This window comes from Battus philenor, unplaced genomic scaffold (assembly GCF_028537555.1).
Source record: "Battus philenor isolate CCGP_79_NKW_IND1 unplaced genomic scaffold, ilBatPhil1.0.hap1 SCAF_21, whole genome shotgun sequence".
NCBI lineage: Eukaryota > Metazoa > Arthropoda > Insecta > Lepidoptera > Papilionidae > Battus > Battus philenor.
Genome location: NW_027181684.1, coordinates 1,956,842 through 1,977,170, shown reverse-complemented (window position 1 = coordinate 1,977,170; position 20,329 = coordinate 1,956,842). Strand labels below are relative to the sequence as shown.

At 33.9% G+C, this 20,329-nt stretch overlaps 1 protein-coding gene across 1 annotated transcript; it reads left to right on the top strand.

Annotated features, from left to right (window-relative positions):
• Positions 1–4,043: 4,043 nt before the first annotated feature.
• Positions 4,044–18,675, top strand: LOC137923293 (zinc finger protein 490-like). The gene is made up of 13 exons (XM_068766495.1): positions 4,044–4,257; positions 4,781–4,915; positions 6,282–6,680; positions 7,402–7,596; positions 8,993–9,130; positions 10,251–10,378; positions 10,917–10,991; positions 12,593–12,725; positions 13,204–13,337; positions 13,769–13,910; positions 14,536–14,655; positions 15,953–16,150; positions 18,311–18,675. The coding sequence occupies exons 1-13, from the start codon at positions 4,150–4,152 to the stop codon at positions 18,476–18,478; spliced, it is 2,073 nt and encodes a 690-aa protein (XP_068622596.1). The 5' UTR covers positions 4,044–4,149; the 3' UTR covers positions 18,479–18,675.
• Positions 18,676–20,329: the final 1,654 nt, after the last annotated feature.

Genomic DNA, 20,329 nt, shown 5'->3' with positions numbered 1-20,329 from the left:
GAAAACAAATTAATATTAAATGTCACATCGACTGCTATTCACGAAATATAATTTCTACAACTGCAATAAATTATTTCGTAGCCTACCTATTTTGCAAATTCGTTAATTGTTTATGCAGCTTCCTACAAAACATTCTCTCTGTAAACATTCAAACGCCGCGTCAATCTGAGACGTGTGTTTAAATACAAACAGTAATACGAAAGCAAGCAGCTATCGACGAGATTCATCGAGACTCGTAAATCGTAGGGGACTCCATTCTCCAACTGTATTTTTTTTTAATTATGGTCCCGCTGTTGGGGACCTCTCGTTCCCCTATCTCGTGTGGGACAGGGACTTTTTATTTCTAGTAATTTATTCATATTTTTTATTATTATCATTCTTCTCTTTCATGTATCACATAATCTGTCGCACTGTTTCTTTCATTCTACAATTTTCCCAGTCTTTCTCTTTCATTCCATTAGCCATACATCCATCCTCAACCACTATATTCTAGGTTTTCTTACTATTTTATTTTGCAACATTACATTTATTTTTCAAACATTTAACACATATTTTCTTTATAATTATCATATTATACTCCAACCGTATACATATATTATTCTCCAACCATATTACATGGAAGCGTTACTGAAGTTTCTTCCCCCAACTCTTCCAGCGCTAATGCTAATGGTAATAATGTTATCCAGGCAACAGGGGCAGCTCTAGCTCGTGTAGCGGCCGTGTGCAATGAAACCCTGGTGCCCCCTAGGACTGAACCCCCCTCTCGCGGCTATAACTATTAACTTTTCCGTCGTAACAAGCACGTTTTTTCATATTCCAACAAGCTATTTTATAAGTAGGTATAGCTTATAATATGGTATTAATTACGGCCTTTCTTCTTATGATGGCAGAATAACATCTATTGTTTTTATGGCTGTAGCACATCTCTTTATCGTTTGATAACTGCCGCCAACACGCTGGATGGCTGCTTCTGTCATATCATTGTTGTACCATGATGGTACAAAACGATGCTCTTAGTCGTCTCAGGGTCCGCCACGACATAGGTTAAGCCGCCTCTACCAAGCAATATAAATAAAATAGCAACTGACAAGTCGAGATTTAGCTCTCTTGGATGCCCTTGAGTCGAAATGCTAAACTCGTTTTCAGTGACAACTCAAGCCGAGGTCAACCCTAGTTCAATCACTCAATGGAGCGCTCGCCTAAGTTATTTAATAGCGCTGTAGTCTCTCAATCTGGTAACACAGTAGAATGTACAGGCCTGTGCCAAATCACTTGAGGGTGCCCTCTAGCTTTCCTACCTACAAAAAGGTTAGATCTAAACCCATGGAAACTTCAAATGTCATTCGGCTAAAAAGCGAAAAATATTAAATTTTTGCCGTATTATTTGACCATATGACAGTTATATGTACACTTATAATTTTTGACATAACCTCTTTTATCAGATACAAACTGAATCCAAATATAAATATAAATCCAATATTTATATTTAAATAACAGTTTAAGCCCTTTTTCCATACATTTATTTGCCAATCTTATTCAATCCATCCAAAGGTTGTCTGTATGAAATCGCAAAATACCATAATATTGCAAATTATACCTCTGTAATGTTATTGTAATGTTTCTATGTTTACATAATGCAGAGTAATGTAATAAATAAATAAAATCTATGCATTAATCTAAACCAGAGTTCCCCAAACTTTTTTGTGTCGTAGACCCCTTGCCATGTTTTCGTGTTGGGTAGACCCCCTACTTACCTGATATTGATTTCCTGTAAATTTCTAACTGTAGTGAAGTTAAGGGTTAAAAACTTAAAGTGAAAACACATGTTAATTTATATATTTATTAATTGAAATTAAATTAAAACTACACAAAATAAAATTTTGTATCTGTTATGTAAAATATACGTAATATTAAATAAACATAAAATAAACTATCAGTAAAATAACATAAGCAATAAGTCAATATTTTTAGTGAGAAGGATGAACCTGATGCTTTAATAATAAATATCAACATTTGTCAATGCTGTAAAGGTTAATCTTAAATCTCCTCGGCTAATGATGTCCAGTCTGTTTCTTTTTTTCGTTAGGAGATTGGTAACAGCGCTGAACCCCCTTTCCACTAGATATGACGAGACTAGAGACTGCGACTCTCAGGTTTTTGACAAGTTCAAAATGTATTGCTACCACAAAGCGGATACTAACATCCTACAACTTACACAATTTTATAAACATATATAATATTTTTTTTACTTCATAGGTACTTTTATAAAGAATGTAAATGTTTTGATATTATAAGATAGTACGATGTAAGTTAATAGGTACTATCAGTGTATGTCCCCCATTTTCATTTCATGGACCCCCAAATTTTTTTTCGCTATCGTGGATCCCTTGAAGGTTGTCATAGACCCCTAGGGGTCGATATAGACCACTTTGGGAATCACTGATCTAAACAGTTCAAATCGAAACCAAAGTTACATGGGATTTGAGCCCGTTACATATACACCGAGATAATTTACCTAGACCTTTAGCTATCTCTTTATTTTTAATTACGACCTTTTATTACATGACCTATTGTGAAGGTTATTTTGACAGTCTATTTCGAACTGGCCATTATTATCAATATCGATCTATTGAAAATCAATATTATTTTTGAATTTCACACAGATTTTTTCCTTGAATACTTAATGTTTTACTTATAAATGTTGAAATTGGTGAAAATATCGCCATGGACTTTTATTGGTAGTAAATTCTTGACGCAAATAATTATTAAAGAAAATTTTATTACATAATAAAATCGAGTATTAATAATAACGTAAAAGAGTTCTCAAGGTAACAAGTGCAGACGCAGGGCAACCCAGAATATTTAACTGCATCTATCACCGATACCAAACTTGTCCAGTAAAATATTCGGATTACAGATAAAACAAAAGACTTTGGTATCAAAAATAATACTGGTCTGCGAAAGCACAGACTACACTTGCTTGTGCGCAGTAAAGACTCCAAAAACAATTCGTTCGGTTTATAAGTCTTTTTTCAAGTTAGTGAAACGGCTTCTATAACTTCTTAGTTAAAAAATACCTTAGTTAAATATGTATTCATTTAAATATTGATATTAAAAAAAAGATTAAAACATTATAGACCTAACACAATATAACTACAATTTCAATGACGTGAAAGATTCTTTGTTTATCAATTGATTTTGTTTAAAACCAAGATTTGTTACAGTATTTTTTTAAAGTATGCATAAATTGCATATGTATCTATGTACGGGCTCTGTGTTGTGATTTTAATTTCTAGGTTATTCTTTAATAAGAATAAACGGAATAAATGATTACGCATTAATGATATCACCGTTACCTTAAGTTAAAATTATGACTCATTTGGCTGAGTTAGGACATTCTCGAAATCTATATATTTCAATACCTACTAGCTATTATCTATAACTTTTACCGCGTACAATATGACTTTTGAATTATTAAAAGCAATATAATTTACCTATCAAAATGCTAAATTTTGAGTTAAAACTATACAATTAAACTAAATACCGAATATCCATTTAATATGATATATTAGCAAAATTATATTATGAGCTTTGGTTAGATAATAATATATAGATCTTGACGCATTTTTTATAAAATGTATAAACCAAACGTTTTCACTGTTAGCATTCTTTATTAATGTTTAAAAATTACTAATAGAATTTTATTTTTTATATTATTTTTAAAAGTTAAGTTTAGTTTTCTCTTGGCGTTTAATATTTATGATAAATATAAATATATAAATATTAATTAATATTATTATAAGAAAAACGTTTGGTTGCGGCAAAGTCTCGTTTTAGTCGGTTGCTACTGTCAACAACAAATATGGTAGCCTGTTGGCGTCTTTTGTACGACTAGACATTCTCCGTGTATATATTCAATTTTATTAAATAACTATAAAATTAAATAATAAATGCAAAGAAAACAAATTTATAATTTTATTAAATAAATAATACACTAATTTTATGTGAACGTTTTAAATTACGAAAACTTATGTATTATAATTGTAAAAGATGAGTAGAAATTCTAACATTTTCTAACTCTATCGTACACCGCCAATTTATGAATTGAATGTGCTTTGAAATAATAATCCTAAGAAACCCCGAATCGAAATGGTAGATATAAAAGTTTGTAGAATATGTCTAGTTACTGACGTGAACATGCATGATCTACAATCTTATCCCCTTGGAACTTATTTTGAACCAATAACAGGAATAAACGTAAGTAGTTCATTAGAAATTTTAATATGGGTTAAATGTTTAAAGATCAGAATGTTTATGTTAATATATAAAGTAATTAAATTTGTGGTATATTTTTTTGTACATTAATACAATTGTTTAATATAATAATATTTGTTAAACTTTTTACTCTATTTAAAAATGTTAAAATATTCTTGTATGTTAAAATATATTAATTTTTATGTGATATTATTAAGTGAATATATCATAAAAATGATACAATGTTGATAATTTATTTTTCTATTAAAATGCAACAGACTAATAACTCCTGCCAGTATTAAGTTTACAGGGACAGATAATAAACGATAATTAATTTTAATAAATAGTAATTAAAATTTTGAAAACCCTATTTTTGCCATATCATTTTTTATTTGTAGAATCATGATTTTAGGATAAGTTGTATGGTACCTTTCAAAGCTTTTACACCTATAACTAATCATCCTGTATATATCATTATGAAGCAAACTATTAATGGTTTATACATAATTTATATATTTCCTTTCAGCCACTAAATATGGCAGATCTACCACCATTTGCATGCTTTGAATGTGCCTCATTAATTAAGAAGTTTTATTTTTTTCGCGAGAGATGTTTAAGGGGGCAAGCTGCTCTCTATGGAATACTGCACACCTCTGGAAAGGTTTGTCTTAAAATTTATTAAAAATGGTTTCCAAATAGTCAATTTCGTTAAAATTCCTTAAAACATCCACTTAGGATAACTTAAAGTGATCACTTATAAAAATGCCAGAAGAGCCTAATATCATTGAAAAAGACTAAGTAATTAACTCCTTTATGATGGCATCCTTAAAGTTATATAGGTTCTTAGCATTACCTGATCTAAGAAAAGCCTATAACAAATATAAACAGGGTTTTCTTTTGGATCCCTTCCACAATATTCTCAAGTTTTAATCATCTAATCTGAGTGATGTATTTATGGTCCATAATAAATTAAAATTAAAAATTTCATTCAAAATTAGAATTTAAAATGATTTATTGATAGTCAATTTATTTTATAATCTTTTTGGCTTTTGACTATACTCTGCTTCGCAAGGTGTTATACTTGTGGAGAAGAAGCGGAAAGAAATTCCACAAACAATACATCTTTAAATATTTAACAATACCACTTTATACAAATACACTTTCTGTCTATATAGACTAAATGATAAAATAACTAAGGATAATTAACATTTAAATATTTATTTATTGTATAATATGCCTTTTCTGCCAATTTACTTTAAGCATGCCTTTAATGTTTTTTAAAGTTATTATTATACAATTCTACTTCTTCTTTTCATTTATACACTCTTGATAGAGAAATAATGGTCGTGCTCCGGTGTAGGGTTCACGTGCCCCCACTGCCATTGCTAACCATTATCAAATAGCTTGGTGTTTGACTTAATGAGAGCATTCCTTTCCTGACCATATCAGCACAAAAATATTTTTTCCAAATTCATCATGCAGTTTTTAGCAAAAAAATCTTTACACCTGTAAGAGGATTGTACAGCTTCTGAAGACTTATTTTAGTAGCTTTGTAATGGTTTCACTGTTAGTATATAATACAATCTTTCTGTCAGTAAGGAAGCTTTTATCCACTATGTGCGGCAAGAATGAATTGATATAATTACTATCACGCAGTTCAAGTCAAACCTTGAACAGTGCCCGAATATTGGTAACTACTTTATAATTATTATTTTATTTAACTGGCAATGATCTATTGAGTCTGTTTTTAAAGATATTGCTATTGTATGCTGATGCAACATCTTCAGGTAACTGATTTTGAAATTGTTTGCATTATGGAAGTGTGTAATATATTGTTAACAACTGCAGCCCCAAACCATTAGGGTCTGACTGTCTTCTGGCATCATTGTTTTAGCCCTAGGTCATGTACTGCTTGACATAGGCCTTCCCTATAGATTTTCAAAGGGGCTTGTTTCTAGCATCTTACACCTTGATATCCTCATCAGTGCCTTTACTAATGTAATAATAGTCACTTTAATACATTACAGATAACAAAAGAAGATGTGCAACAAATTGACAGACAATACTTCCATTTAACATCAAATCTCTCTATTTGCAATAAACGGGAAAATAATGAGTTTGATTTCACTCATGATGAAGCCAAGAGTAATTTGGTCAAGGAAGAACCATTTGATGAAGTGGAGAGCGCACATGATTATATAGAGACAGATGATGTTAAAGAAGAAAGTAATTTTGATGATATTACATCCCATGCAACCCTGTCAAGTGATGATAATGAACCTCTGTCTCTTCACAAAAGTAATAAAGAGAAGAAAATTAAGAAGAGAGTAGTAAAAAAGAAAATTAGGAAGACACAGAAGAAAGAACAGTCTGATGAAAAACTTACATCAGAGAATAAGTTGGATGATTCCTTAAATATAATTGAGGTAAGTCTCTATTATAAACCAAAGAATTGTCATTAAAATATTTTTTAATCAATTTTGAAAGTATTTTTTTTATAAAGTTCGGAACTTTCAAAAGCAACTTAATTTTAATAATAAAAAAAATCAAAATTGCTAGTGCTTTTTTAGAAAATTTCTGTATCATTAATTACTTTCATTTTTTATTTTAATTTAAAAAAACTTACCTGTTTTTAGAGGTATTTGATTAAAAATATAAATAGTATATGCAGATATTTAAATTTGTATTATATGGTATATTTATATATAATTATAGCAAGTAGTAGCCATTAGTGCATTTATAAGGTGTATCTTAATGATTATTATCATTCCCAATCTGATTTTACTTTTTAATTTTATTTTTCGTGTTTTATGATATTAACTTGTTTCGCCTACCTTTAATAATTTATCTCTGCACCGCCTAACAACTAACTAACTTGTAGAGAATGCTTTCAGTAATAAGTTAGCTGTTATTTACATAAAATGTATAAAAAGTGTTTAAATAAACAAAATAAATATACAGGATACATAGGATTGATGTAAGACAAAGCTATATTTAGAGAAAATTTAATTTAAAAAGAATTTTTCCTCTGATTTCCGGTTCAATTAATTTAAAAAAATAAGAATTTAGTATTTAAGAAAATTTTTATTGAAAAACGAGTACTTCTTATCCATTGCATAATTATTATTAAAAAAGATAATTTTCTAGACTACAGATGACAGTTCCGTGTTGCCAACAGAAATAAAGGAAGCCATAAAAACAAAACCGAAGAGAGGTAGACCGAGAAAAACTGATGCTCCCATAGAAGCAAAGCAGCAGAAGTCCAGAAGAACAAAGAACACAGGTGGAGTTGATGATGATGAAATGGATATTGAGGAATATGTCACTGTTATCAAATTAACGGTAACGATATTTATTTGTACAAATACCTTTACAATTAAGATAATTTCTAATTCACTTTCTTCGCTTCTAAAATAGTATATTATGTACCATCTCTTAATTATTCCTATTTATGTAGTACCTACACGTGAATTGTCATATGTCATCATTTATATGTGCATGTGTATATATTTATTATTATATTATAGTACACCAATACCTCACTTTGCGTTGTGGTTACGTTCCAAAAAACACGACGCAAATTGAAACGCCGCAAAGTGAATTAAGATTTTCTATAGCAAACCATGTAAAGATCGAAGATAGTTTCCAGGGTCACGAAAATACTACTTTTTAAAAAGAAAATTGAACGAAGTAAACATTTAAAAAATAAAAATAATATAACTCAGCCAATAAATAAATTGGAATAATATTTACCTTTTTTGTAACCAGAAACAGAACAGAAAAACTTATATAATTTATGATTCTCTTTTAAAAAAACCACAACACACTACATAATTGAAGCTGAACTCTTAAAATTAGTAAAACAAAGTGAAAATAGAACTGTATTCAAATTGCGTTGTTTTTAGTTAGAAATGGAATCCCCGAGTTTTGATGGCATGGCGCAATTAGAAATAAAAGTGTTGCCATCTTTTAGAAAGAAAAGAAAATTAAAAAAAATGAAAGACTCAAACTTATCTCCATCTAAACAAAGGCCAGGTAGAGATCGCTTTGAGCGATAAGACCGTCTCTTGTACCATATGAATTGTTTCTTTTTTTCCCCGTTATATATTGTCAATGGTGTACAAAAAAGTGTTAATAATAATGATGATAATAAATATTCAAAAATTAAACAATGAATGGATCTTGGATGGACAGCATTTGGTAAGCTCCGAAACATCTCGTCCTAAATACCACATTGTCTGAAGATGAAGGTCTTTGACCAATGTATGATATATGATGATATACGGATCCGTGAGATTGTCATCCAATGGAGCAATGCAGCAATGGAAAGCTGCAAGGTACAGGTCTACTGCAAAGTCCATCTAGTGACTTTAATTATATCAACGGTCTACCTAGTGGGGGGCCAACCCACGCCGCTTCTTCCGACTCCTGGTTGCAACAAGAGAGCGTTTCGACCTAACTGCCTTCAGGTACACGAACAATGTGCCACGCCCACTGCCACTTTGAGCAAATCCTGGACCTACATCAATGACCTTATTTCTTCTGAAGGTCACCTCATTCCTTATTCGCTGACATGACTGAAAAATATGGAAAATGTTAATCTAAAGCTATTTATGTATAGTCGATATTCCAGTAACAAAAATACCTTAAAACCAGAAGAAAAATTCTTCGAGCGATGTCAGTTACTTTATTATAACTAGTAGATCATAGTTAAAGAAATCTCTTTTAAATCTTTCAGGTGGAACAGCAGATAGAAGAGATAACGAAGCGGAAGCAATCTTCTAATTACCTGAATGCACCGTTCCAATGCAACCTGTGTTACAAAGGTTTCATAGACACGCACGCTTGGAGGCACCACGTCGGGAAGCACGATCCGGTTGAGTTTCACTCTTAATGCATGGTGTTAGAGTTTAATTTTAATTGTTTTTGTTTATTTACTATAAATACAAACTGCTTGCGATATCTTGGTGGACTAACATTAGTTATAAGTATATAAGACAACAACAGTCATCTGCTATATACCAGTTCGAACTTCAGATGTCAAGGGACCTCTTAATTTTAGTTTGAAGAGTGAGCGTCAGAACTGTTCACCGGCCAAATGGTCACTGGGACCTTAAGGTTTTGGAATGGACCACAGACCAACGCAATGTAGAACAAACGCTGACCAGGTGGAAAAATGACCATGTAATGGTCCTCTGAAAGCATTAGATGCCGGTCACTTCCAGCCGACATCTATGGGGGAGAGGTATGTCCAGGACTGGACGTGATGCAGCTGAAATGATGAACTAGCATATAAATTCATTTTATAATACCCGTCATCGTTAGACGCCTAATCCAATACATAGGTTTTCTCCAAAGATATCTACAGTGGAAATACCATAATCGCCACATTTGGCAGTCGAGTTGGTGATCGTAATTTTGAGCCATAATTTAAAATCTTATATTAAAAACGATAGGCACATAAGTACAATAGACAGTAAAAATAAACTCCGAACACCTAAATTTCACCTTCAAAAAATATGGTTTTAAAGTTCTACAGAACTTACGTTTTTTAGTTTTAAATCTAAAAATAAAAGTATATTGTTAAATAAATCTTATCATAGAATTCAAGTTTTTAGTCGATCGAAATGTGTGAAACTTTGTTTGTTGACTTATTTAAATAACTGGTATTATAATGTAAACGTTGTTAAATTTCATTTAAATGAGCAACTGTTGTGTTTCTTACGGGCCGTTCTCAACAGATCAATGTTCCAAACCGGTAGTATCTTACTATTTAAAATGTTAAAATAATGGATAAATAAATATATCATATGCTGCTGTCTATGCTCTGAAAACTTGTTTAAGCAGTGGCGATCCTGTATAATTAATGTACAAAGTGTAAATTATAATATGAAATCCCAGGTATCAAACCCGAGACCTATGATCGTAAGTCCCACTCTTCAACAGCAGAGTAAAATAAAGAAATTGTTTCTTTATACAAATAACATTGTTTTCAGAGTGCGGGCGAGCTAGAATGTTCAATCTGCAAGTTCCGGTTCAAGACGAAACGCACTCTTCAGAAGCATGTGACTAATCATGAGAAGAAGTATGCGTGCAAGTCTTGTCCATATGTCTCCAAGACTACGTAAGTACAGTCACGTAATCCATTATAGCAAAAGTTCAAGTTAACAGTTGTTCGTGCCACTGACACCCTCAAATATGTCTATTGTTATTGTCCAAGGAGTATTCATTTGAAAGTTACAAAAGTAGACACTCAGAGTTCTACAGAGACTACGTGAAGGTCTAAGGTGGTGTGATAAAATAATATTTATTAAGAATTCATAAGTGAGGATCCATATACACCAATCGCTTTTCGTTTTTTCGAATTTGCTTCGATACTTAATTAGTACTAATTTTCACTGTGCGTCGTTAGATTTTTAAGTTTGTTTAGGATTCGAGTCTTCGAATGAGGAAGAATTGGCTATCAGATGCACCAGGATCTGGTCCACAGCCGGTTCACGGAAGCACGAGGGACTCTTCTTGTGCCTAAACCGGTTGAAGTACACAAAGAATCCCCCATGTCTCATGAAGAACTGGGTCAAGACCGTATCCAGCTCGATGCTGTCTAAAATCGGTTTAAATAATTCAGTGAAGTGTTTCAATATGTATGTATATGTTTACAGGACCCAAGCGAAACAGCACCAGAGGTGGCATAAGGGAGTTACATACAAATGTCAGTACTGCGATGAAATCTCCACGTGAGTATACTCATATATATATATATATATATGTCGGAACTATGTAGTTTTGGCAGGCGTCGACAGATGGCGCTAGTAGTTTCACTGTTTAAAGGGGCACTGAGCGGTAGAATCACATATATATAACGAGAGAGAACAATTTTACCAGTATCATTTGTCATTTTTAAACGTTTCCCATTATTTTTCTGAAGATTTTTATAAGATATGTTTAAAATAGACATGCACAATGGATATACAAGTCTATTTTCAACTGAAAACTATATCTATAGATGCGTTTAATGTAGAAATAGAATTGAAATTTTGTAAGATAAATAAAATATGTCACCATAATTAAAAGATCAAAATTTCAACCATCTGTCCACTGTTGGACATAAGCCTGTATCTATTTTTAATCTGATACACGTCCAAGGCATGGGTCTAACCTAAATATCACCACAATGATCGGTCTTGCTCTCCCGGCATCCATACGTCTTTAACTGTGACGGTCCACTTGTGGGGGAGGGAGACAACCCGCTGCCACTTCAGACAATCAATTATTTGTGGTATGTCTATAATCTTCATTTTCCTGTGGATCTTCTCATTGTAGTATCAAAATACGACCTCGCAGCATAAATTCATTGTTGTGTGATCTTGGATCTACTTATGAAGTTCATAAATAGATCCAAGGTCAAATATTCCATGGACCTTTTAAAGCCAAATATGTATCTGTCTTCCGATGATCTTAAAATGTCGTCATTTACTTTCGTTCTTTTACGGATCTCCTAATTATCGAAACGATCAATAAAATCTTGAACTTACCGTTACAATTACAATGAAAACAAAATAAAACAACAGTAATTATTTATCATGTATTATAATTATAGCCTCAGTTACTCGTACTGTGGTACATAGGATTTTATATTTCAAAACCATGTATCCAATGTCGATCTATTTTACCCAGTGTATGATCAGCCAGAGACCGATATTGGTCTTAGAGAGAGATTCACATCATTCGTGCTACCACGAGATGATAGACGCGGCGTAGGGATATCCCCTACTAGATAGACCGATGACAACTATATCTAAGGTCGCGGAATTTCGTTGGATTCGAGCAGCCCCAGACCGTTCATTGTCAGAATTTTTGAGGGAGGCCTATCCCTTCCAATGGATGTCTATAACTAGTCAATTAATAATAGGAAAATGACTAAAATAGAATAAGAAAGAAAGTGTAGTAATGTATTAAAAAAAAGTCGACCCAAAAAAACTGTGATATAAAAAATAGGATAAGTAATAAAATAAAGAATAAATAATGTACCTAGCCACCTAAGAGTAATAAGATGATGAAAGGAAGGCGATGAAAGCAAGAAGGAATGAAAGAACAAAATGAAAGTTATTGTGAAGGAAAAAAGGTAAGAATAAAAGAAATTGAGAAGTATGAAAGAGAGTGATAAATAAAGATAAAATTTTAAAAAACTTATTTGTAAACAAAGACCCTGATCCCAACAAATTAGGAGTACGAGAGGCCTCCAATAGTAGCCATAAAAAAATGGATGTCTATCATCTGACATGATGATGGCCCGATTTTGCTGTTAATATCTATAAGGTGTCTGTTTCTGTGACAGCAAGTGGACTTCGTACCTGAGCCATGTAAGAATTAAGCATCCGTCGCAGCACATCTGCGGAGCCTGTGGGTACTCTTTTGTCAGCCGGTTAGGGCTCGCCATGCACCGCACCATGATGCACAAGGACTTGGCAGTGAGTATCATGCCATATTTAATTCTACCTAGTGAACCTTCAAACTGTTAATAAAACCTGGTGGAATTTCCTTAAATTTATATTAGATGACCTTTACTCCTTCAAAGGAATTTTCGTTCCGAATTTTGAGTTTTGATGGACTACTACTACCACTACTCCGCTAGCTCAGTGACCCAAAGTGGGTCTTGGCCTCCGAAGCGAGAGACTTCTACTTTCCTCTATCTTGCGCCATCGTCTGCCATTGGCTGACATTCAATTCGCGCAAGTCTGCCTCAACGCGATCGATCCAGCGATACCTGGGTCTACCCACTGGTCTTCGACCCCTCGGTTTTTCCAGGTACGCTACCTTCACGCTCCGATCCGATCCCATTCGCTCCAAGTGACCAAGCCAGCGGATTCGTTGAGCTTTATATTCGCCAATGATATTTGATGGACACAGGAAGAAATTTTTTAAAAATAAAGATTGGTTGCCTTTCAGGAGAAGGTGGAAGCAGAAGATAGCAAGGAGGAGGGTCCATACTGCGAACAGTGCGACGTGAAGTTCGTATCCGCGGAGGCCTGGAAGAGGCACATGGTTACATCCGTCAGACACACTCAGAGCACCGATTTCAAGTCAGTCTCATTTATTCTATACGATAATCTCATACAGTAAACCAAAATATAATCCATAAAATATATTTTTTTATATTATTACTAGCTGATCCCGCAAACGTTGTTTTGGAAAAAAAATTAGTTTTTAATTAACAAATGTAAGATAAGGGTTGATCGTAGAGGGGTGAAAATTTAGGTTTGTATGTTTTTTTGTATGCTGTATCATAATAAAATAAAAACCCAAAAAATTGTCTACAAAATTAAAAATAAAATTTAGGGGTGGACCACCCTTATCACTTAGGGGTATGGAAAATAGATAGTAGCCGATTCTCAGACATACTGAATACGCATGTAAAATTTGGTAAAAATCGGTCAAGCCGTTTCGGAGGAGTTCAAGTTCGAACACCGTGACACGAGAATTTTATATATTAGATATTTTTTTAATGTTTCAGCACGGGATGCCGAGTTTGCGGGGAGACGTTTAAAAGCGCAGAGGAATTGAGACTTCATCACAGAAGAGAGCACGCGAGAAAAAGGCCTAAGAATTACGGGAAGAAACCTTCCAACCTCGCCTGGCCCACCGAGTGTGAACATGTAAGTGACTGGAATTTCTTATACTTCGATATACAGTGTTAAAGTTTTAAAAGTCTGAATGTATAGCTAGTTTTTTATTATATAAGGTATACTTTATTAATCAATGGTTTCATAAATTAAAAAAAATATATATATTAAGAAAAAGCGTTTTTAAAATTCATATTACTACATATTAAAATTAATTATTGCTGCAAACATTATATAAAGGTAATTGGAAATAGTTGTCAAAGATTTAAAGCCGTAAAAGCCTACTTATAACCAATAACTCTGAAGCAACTGTAATAATATATATATAAATAAAAAGCCGCCATATGTGAAAGTTCCCGCGTACGTCGTCACAACGCTCTACCGTTTGCTCATCACGCCCACTCGTCTCGCTCACTCGCACGGCGTGCACTATACGCGCTCTTGCTCGCGCAGCATGTGCGCCCGCGGCCGTTACAGTTCTCGGGGAGTCGGATTTGAACTAGGGAACGATGCGCAACCGATCGTAGGCGCATTATTCATTTTCCGGGCACAAATTATGTTAATTATTAAATAAACGTGTTATTTCCACATCACACAACTAATTAAAGCCACCTCCATAATTTCTTAGCCCAAACTATAGTTTTATTATTGTTTTTAGTGTTCGGAGGAGATCGCAAACGCTCGCGACTACTGGACTCACTTTCGTCGCGTTCATCCCGACAAGAACTATCCCATACAGAAGAATTACATCTGCGATATATGTGGAAAAAGCTTTCGGGTTAGTTGGATATCTAATATATAAAATTCTCGTGTCACGGTGTTCGAACTTGAACTCCTCTGAAACGGCTTGACTGATTTTTACCAAATTTAATATGCGTATTCAGTAGGTCTGAGAATCGGCTACTATCTATTTTCTATACCCCTAAGTGATAAAGGTTGTTCACACTTAAAAAAGTTTTTTTTATTTTTTTAACGAAATTTTTTGTTTTTATTTTTTTATGATACAGCATACAAGAATACATACAATCATAAATTTTCACCCCTCTACGATCAACCCTTATTTTTTATTTGTAAATTAAAATATCAATTTTTTTTGCAAAACAACGTTTGTGGGATCAGCTAGTATTTATATATTAGAAAAATTATTGTAAAAAATTTAGTTCATTGTAGTTTCTGGGTAGATAACAAAACCCGTTATTTCGTGTGAATTTATTTACCCCAAGTTTTTTTATGACCCCCGCTATTGGAGGCCTCTCGTACTCCTAATTAGTTGGGATCAGGGTCTTTGTTTACAAATAAGTTTTTCAGATTTTTCAATTTTATTCTTTACTCACTGTCATACTTCTCAATTTCTTTTATACTTACCTTATTTCCATCACAATATCTTTCATTTTGTTCTTTCATTCCTTCTTGCTTTCATCGCCTTCCTTCCATCATTTACTCTTAGGTGGCTAGGTACATTTTTTTATTCTTTATTTTATTATTAACATATTCTATTTTTTTATCACAGTTTCTTTGGGTTGCGCTTTCTTAATACATTACTACCCTTTTTTTATTCTATTTTTCCTATTATTAATTGACAAGTTATTTTATGTGCAGTTTATTAGGTACCTACTTATCTATACTGTTTTATTTTACTATTAACAGTGGCACTCACCACCCTACGAGCAAATTACCCCAAGTTTAGTAATAGCCACAATTGTCATAAAGAATCCACTGCTAGGCATGTGGTAGTATATACCATAATCGCAACGCCAGGCAAGCGGATTGGCGATTGCAGTGTGGTATTGTGGTACACAGAGGACAATACTGTATGTCCTATAGAAACATAAGTGAGCTGTTGCAATCCTTTATAATTATATAGGATTGTATCCTAGGAATTGGATTACTGTGCTACCACTGCTTAACTTGAGGGGTAAATAATAGCGAAGTAGATATTTACTTCATGATTATCATGACATTTGCTGTAATCGGTTGCGAAGACTTATAAACTGTCGTAATTGTAGATAATTGGTAGAATGGTAGTTTTTATCTACCTTTGGGTAGCAATAATTACTATTTTGGTTTTGTAACAGGGTAACGCTTTCCTGGTGTACCACAAACGCACGCACTCCGAGGAGCGCGCTTACAAGTGCGCGCAGTGTCCGAAGGCTTTCTTCAACCGCACCAACCTGCAGATGCACGAACGCACGCACTCGGACGTCCGCCCCCACCCCTGCACCGTTTGCTGCAAAGCCTTCAAGTGCAAGGGTGCTCTCGACCGCCATTCGCGCGTGAGTTCCATTGCATGACTATAACAAATACAAAAAAAATCCCTTTATAATATTTCCAAAAGTGATCTAAGCTGACCTCTTGATGTCCATGGGGGACTTGGACCAGAGTATACGTAGGGAAGAATGAAGAAAGAAGATATTACTTATTTATCAGCAAAAAGCTATTAAACTTATAAAAGTTAGGTATAAACCTACACCAATACTTCACTTTGCGTCATGGTTACGTTCCAAAAAAACACGACGCAAATTGAAACGCCGCAAAGTGATTTAAGATTTTCTATAGCAAATCATGTAAAGATCGAAGATAGGTTCCAGGGTTACGAAAATGCAACTTTTTAAAAAGAAAATCGAACAAAGTAAACATTTAAAAAACAAAAATAATATAACTCTGCCAATAAACAAATTGGAATAATATACACTTTTTTTGTAACCAGAAACAACACGTAAAAAATTATATACATTTATTATTCTCTTTTTAAAAAAAGCACAACACACTACGTAATTGAAACTGAACTCTAAAATTAGCAAAACAAAGTGAAATAAAACTATTCAAATTGCGTTGTTTTTGGTTAGAAAGGGAATCCCCGAGTTTTAATGGCATGGCGCTATTAGAAAAAAAATGTTGCCATCTTTTAGAAAAAAAAAGGAAATTTCAATTAAAGACTCGAACCTAAAACAACGCAACCTCGAAAATCTAACGACGCACAGTGAATATTAGTACTAATTAAGCAGCGACGCAACTTCAAAAAAAACGCGAAACGAAACGACGCAAAGCGAGGTATTGGTGTATTTAAAACCACACTATAAAGTGATCACTCTAAAATATGTTATATTCATTATTTTTAAATTGAAAGCGTGGTCCTATGTAGAAAAATTACTCGTCTGAAGTGACAGTAGCCGGGACAAATCGCTCATGCAAACGGTAGCTATTGGAGACTAAAGGTTCTTTAGTGTGATCCACAAGCCGATAGTGGTAGTGGAGCGTAGGTAGTGGTTTCCGTAGTGATCTTTGGGGTGTGTAGTGGTAGTCGTGCAACAAGTGCACCGCCCGCCAGCCCGCTGATAAATGTGTATGCGGCAAACAATGCGAATTACACAAACCCCACCGTTAAATAACTCAACACGTGTTTCAACCCTCCTCGGGGCATCTTCAGGAGTTATGTTACACCGATTAGTGTCAAACACAGAGTCACTCTGTACCACTGCATGTGCATGCATTGGTCCTTTTCTTACTTAGGATGGACTTCCGCAAGGTCCGGTCTGATTCCATTAAATATCTTCGGTGTAGGCTTGTGCCTTGCAGTGGGCATCTTTCGGCTGATTCGATAAGCAGCCAAATAACTGCTGGAAGTACAAACTATGCATGGAGATATAGTAAACAATTATTAATTTTAATATAAAGTAATACAAAATTTAAAAACACTTTTTCGTGCTATATTACCTTTAATTTAATCATTGAAACCAATTCACAGCAAATAAGCTATGTATATATATATCTCCGCACATAGTATTTGATGACAATGTAAATAATCCATTTATTTTTTGTTTAGATTTATTAAATAGCTGAGGGATATTCACAGTTGCCCGTTGCCTATTATAATACTATGCAGTAATTATTTTCAAGTTTAGAAGCAGCTTAACCTATAGTGCAATGCACGGGCGCCGCCGTCTCGAGACAGCTAAGAGCATCGTCTTGGAAATCTACAGCGGCGAACCGCTTAGTTTCGCAACAGAGATGTGCTACAGGAATATAAACAATGAGTGTTATTCTACCGTCATAAGAAGAAAGGCCGTAACAAATACCATACTGTAAGCTAATTATAAAATAGCTTTTTGGAATATGAAAAAACTTTCTTGTTACCACGGCAAAGTTAATGGTTATAACCGGGGGGGGGGGGGGTCAGGCCTAAGTGGCGCCTGGGTTTTATTGCACCCAGGCGCTACACGAGCTAGAGCCGCCCTGTTCGAGGTGTACGTCAGGAAGTTCTTTTTGGATCTACACTTAGCTCACCGAAGGATTTTTATTACCACATATAATTATTGGTAGCATTGAAAAACACACATGATTTCTTTTATTTTTCAAAACTTTCTCAGTTAGTCTAAAACAGTAACCAGTATTGACCCAAAGCTAACACTGTAAAGTTTATATATGTGACGCAGAGCCACACGGGCGTGAAGCCGTACGAGTGCGAGGTGTGCGGCAAGGCTTTCGCGCAGTCAAACAGCCGCAAGCTGCACGTGCGCACCGTGCACCTGAAGCAGCCTTCGCCTTACGTCAGCCGCAGCCGCCTAGAGCGCCGCGCGCGCCTCTCCCACCAGATCTACTGACCCTGCATCACGCGCCCGCTGTCCAACAGCTGCACATGAAAAATCCCTTGATGATCAAGAAGCCTTGGTCAAAGAAGTGGATTTAGGAAACTAACACCTAAAGAATAAGCATATAAATCTTCTGTAGTGATGTTCGTCAAGCCTTAGTCACAGAAGTTAATTCTGAAAACTAGCAGTTAATGATTGAGCTTAAAAAATCTTAATCATTAAAGAAGATTTTATGTTGGTGACAGAAGTTAATTCTAGAACTTAGCAAATGAAATCCTTCATCATCTGTCTCTCCAAAATCAAAGAGACAAAGTAATAGAGTTGAAATTTAATTTTTCTTACTGTAGGGAGAGGGGTTTGTCACAACATATACTATATCATACTTTATAGGGGGTTTATATCAATGTCTTTTTAATCAATGGGTCAATTTAAATTTTTAAATTTTTTGGCAGACTGCACATCAACTACTTATAATCTACAAAACTATATTTATAAAAAACAATAAAAAAATGTTAAATTCTTGGAAAGTAAAATTTAAACGTTCCTTTCCCATCTGCCTTCATTGACAAGACATTTAGCCGGTGTAATAAATTTTCATTTTGCAGTGAAGCAATATCCAGAGGAATAATGGAGGAGTAATTAATGACAAATCTATGTCAAAATACAAAACGGTTAGAACATATACAGAATATATATTTATAAGATTATAAATAACAGATACAATAAGTATATCTTATAAGCAATATTTGTATAGTAAACATTCACCTAATTTATTAAGGCAATCAGTACTTATTAAAAATAACTTATTTATATGCTTTAGTAATAGTGAAGTCAATAAATAAGTATTTTGTATATATGAGTTTCATTTACTGATATAATTTAAATTTATAGTACAATTTGTGTATTTATTTATAGACAAAGAAAAATATTGATACTTTTTATATTCACTGCTTTGAATCGAGAAGTGGTAACCCAGAGGTAAGGAATTAGACTTGTGAACGGAAGTCGCGGGTTCAATTTCTGCGATTCAACCTTAGATAATTCACAATGCATTAATTTTATAGGATTGCCACTTGCCCAAAATAAGGTTTCACAGGATGGGCAGCAGTGTCCCCTGCGTACCAAAATACAGTGCTGCTATCTCCAACCCGCCTACCAAACGTGGCAATTATAGTATATCTCCCTGTAGAAAGCTTTGGGGGAGGTTTATACCTTTTAGTGGGCGTCTATGGGCTGAACTACGACTACAGAATCTTAGACCTGAAAATTAGGAAGATAAGTGTTTAATACATGAACAATAATCTTTGCAAAATAAATAAATTGCCGGTAGTATACACACATAAATAAAATTGATGAAAGTAATATTGTAATAAACTTGAAAGAAATTTAGTGTACTAGAAACTTTTTTTCCCTACGTATTAATTTGGTACTCATGTAATTTTTATTACTAATGCAATAAATAATTTAAAAATGTAAAAATTAGTTTCACTAAAGAGTATGGTGAGTATGTAATAACGAAATCGTTGTATATTTAAATTCTGCCTTAGGTATGCGTTCGGCGATACGGAGGGATGTCGCCGCTCCGTTCTTTTAATTTTCTGTCAACATTTGTGATTTAAGGCGCTCTCCAAGTGTGCAAAAATTCAAAAATAAATAAATCTTATCGATGCTTATGATTTTATGGCTTTAAAAAAGAAGTTTCTACTTTAAAAAATTATCTGGCAACATATCGGCTGTCACTGTTAACAAGTGACAGTTGGTGAACCAACTTGACGTTTCGTGTAGTCCTATAGTTGTACGTTGTGTGCCTCCTCCGAAGAAAATACGAACAGCATACCGGTCATGTTGAAAAGAGGTAATTAA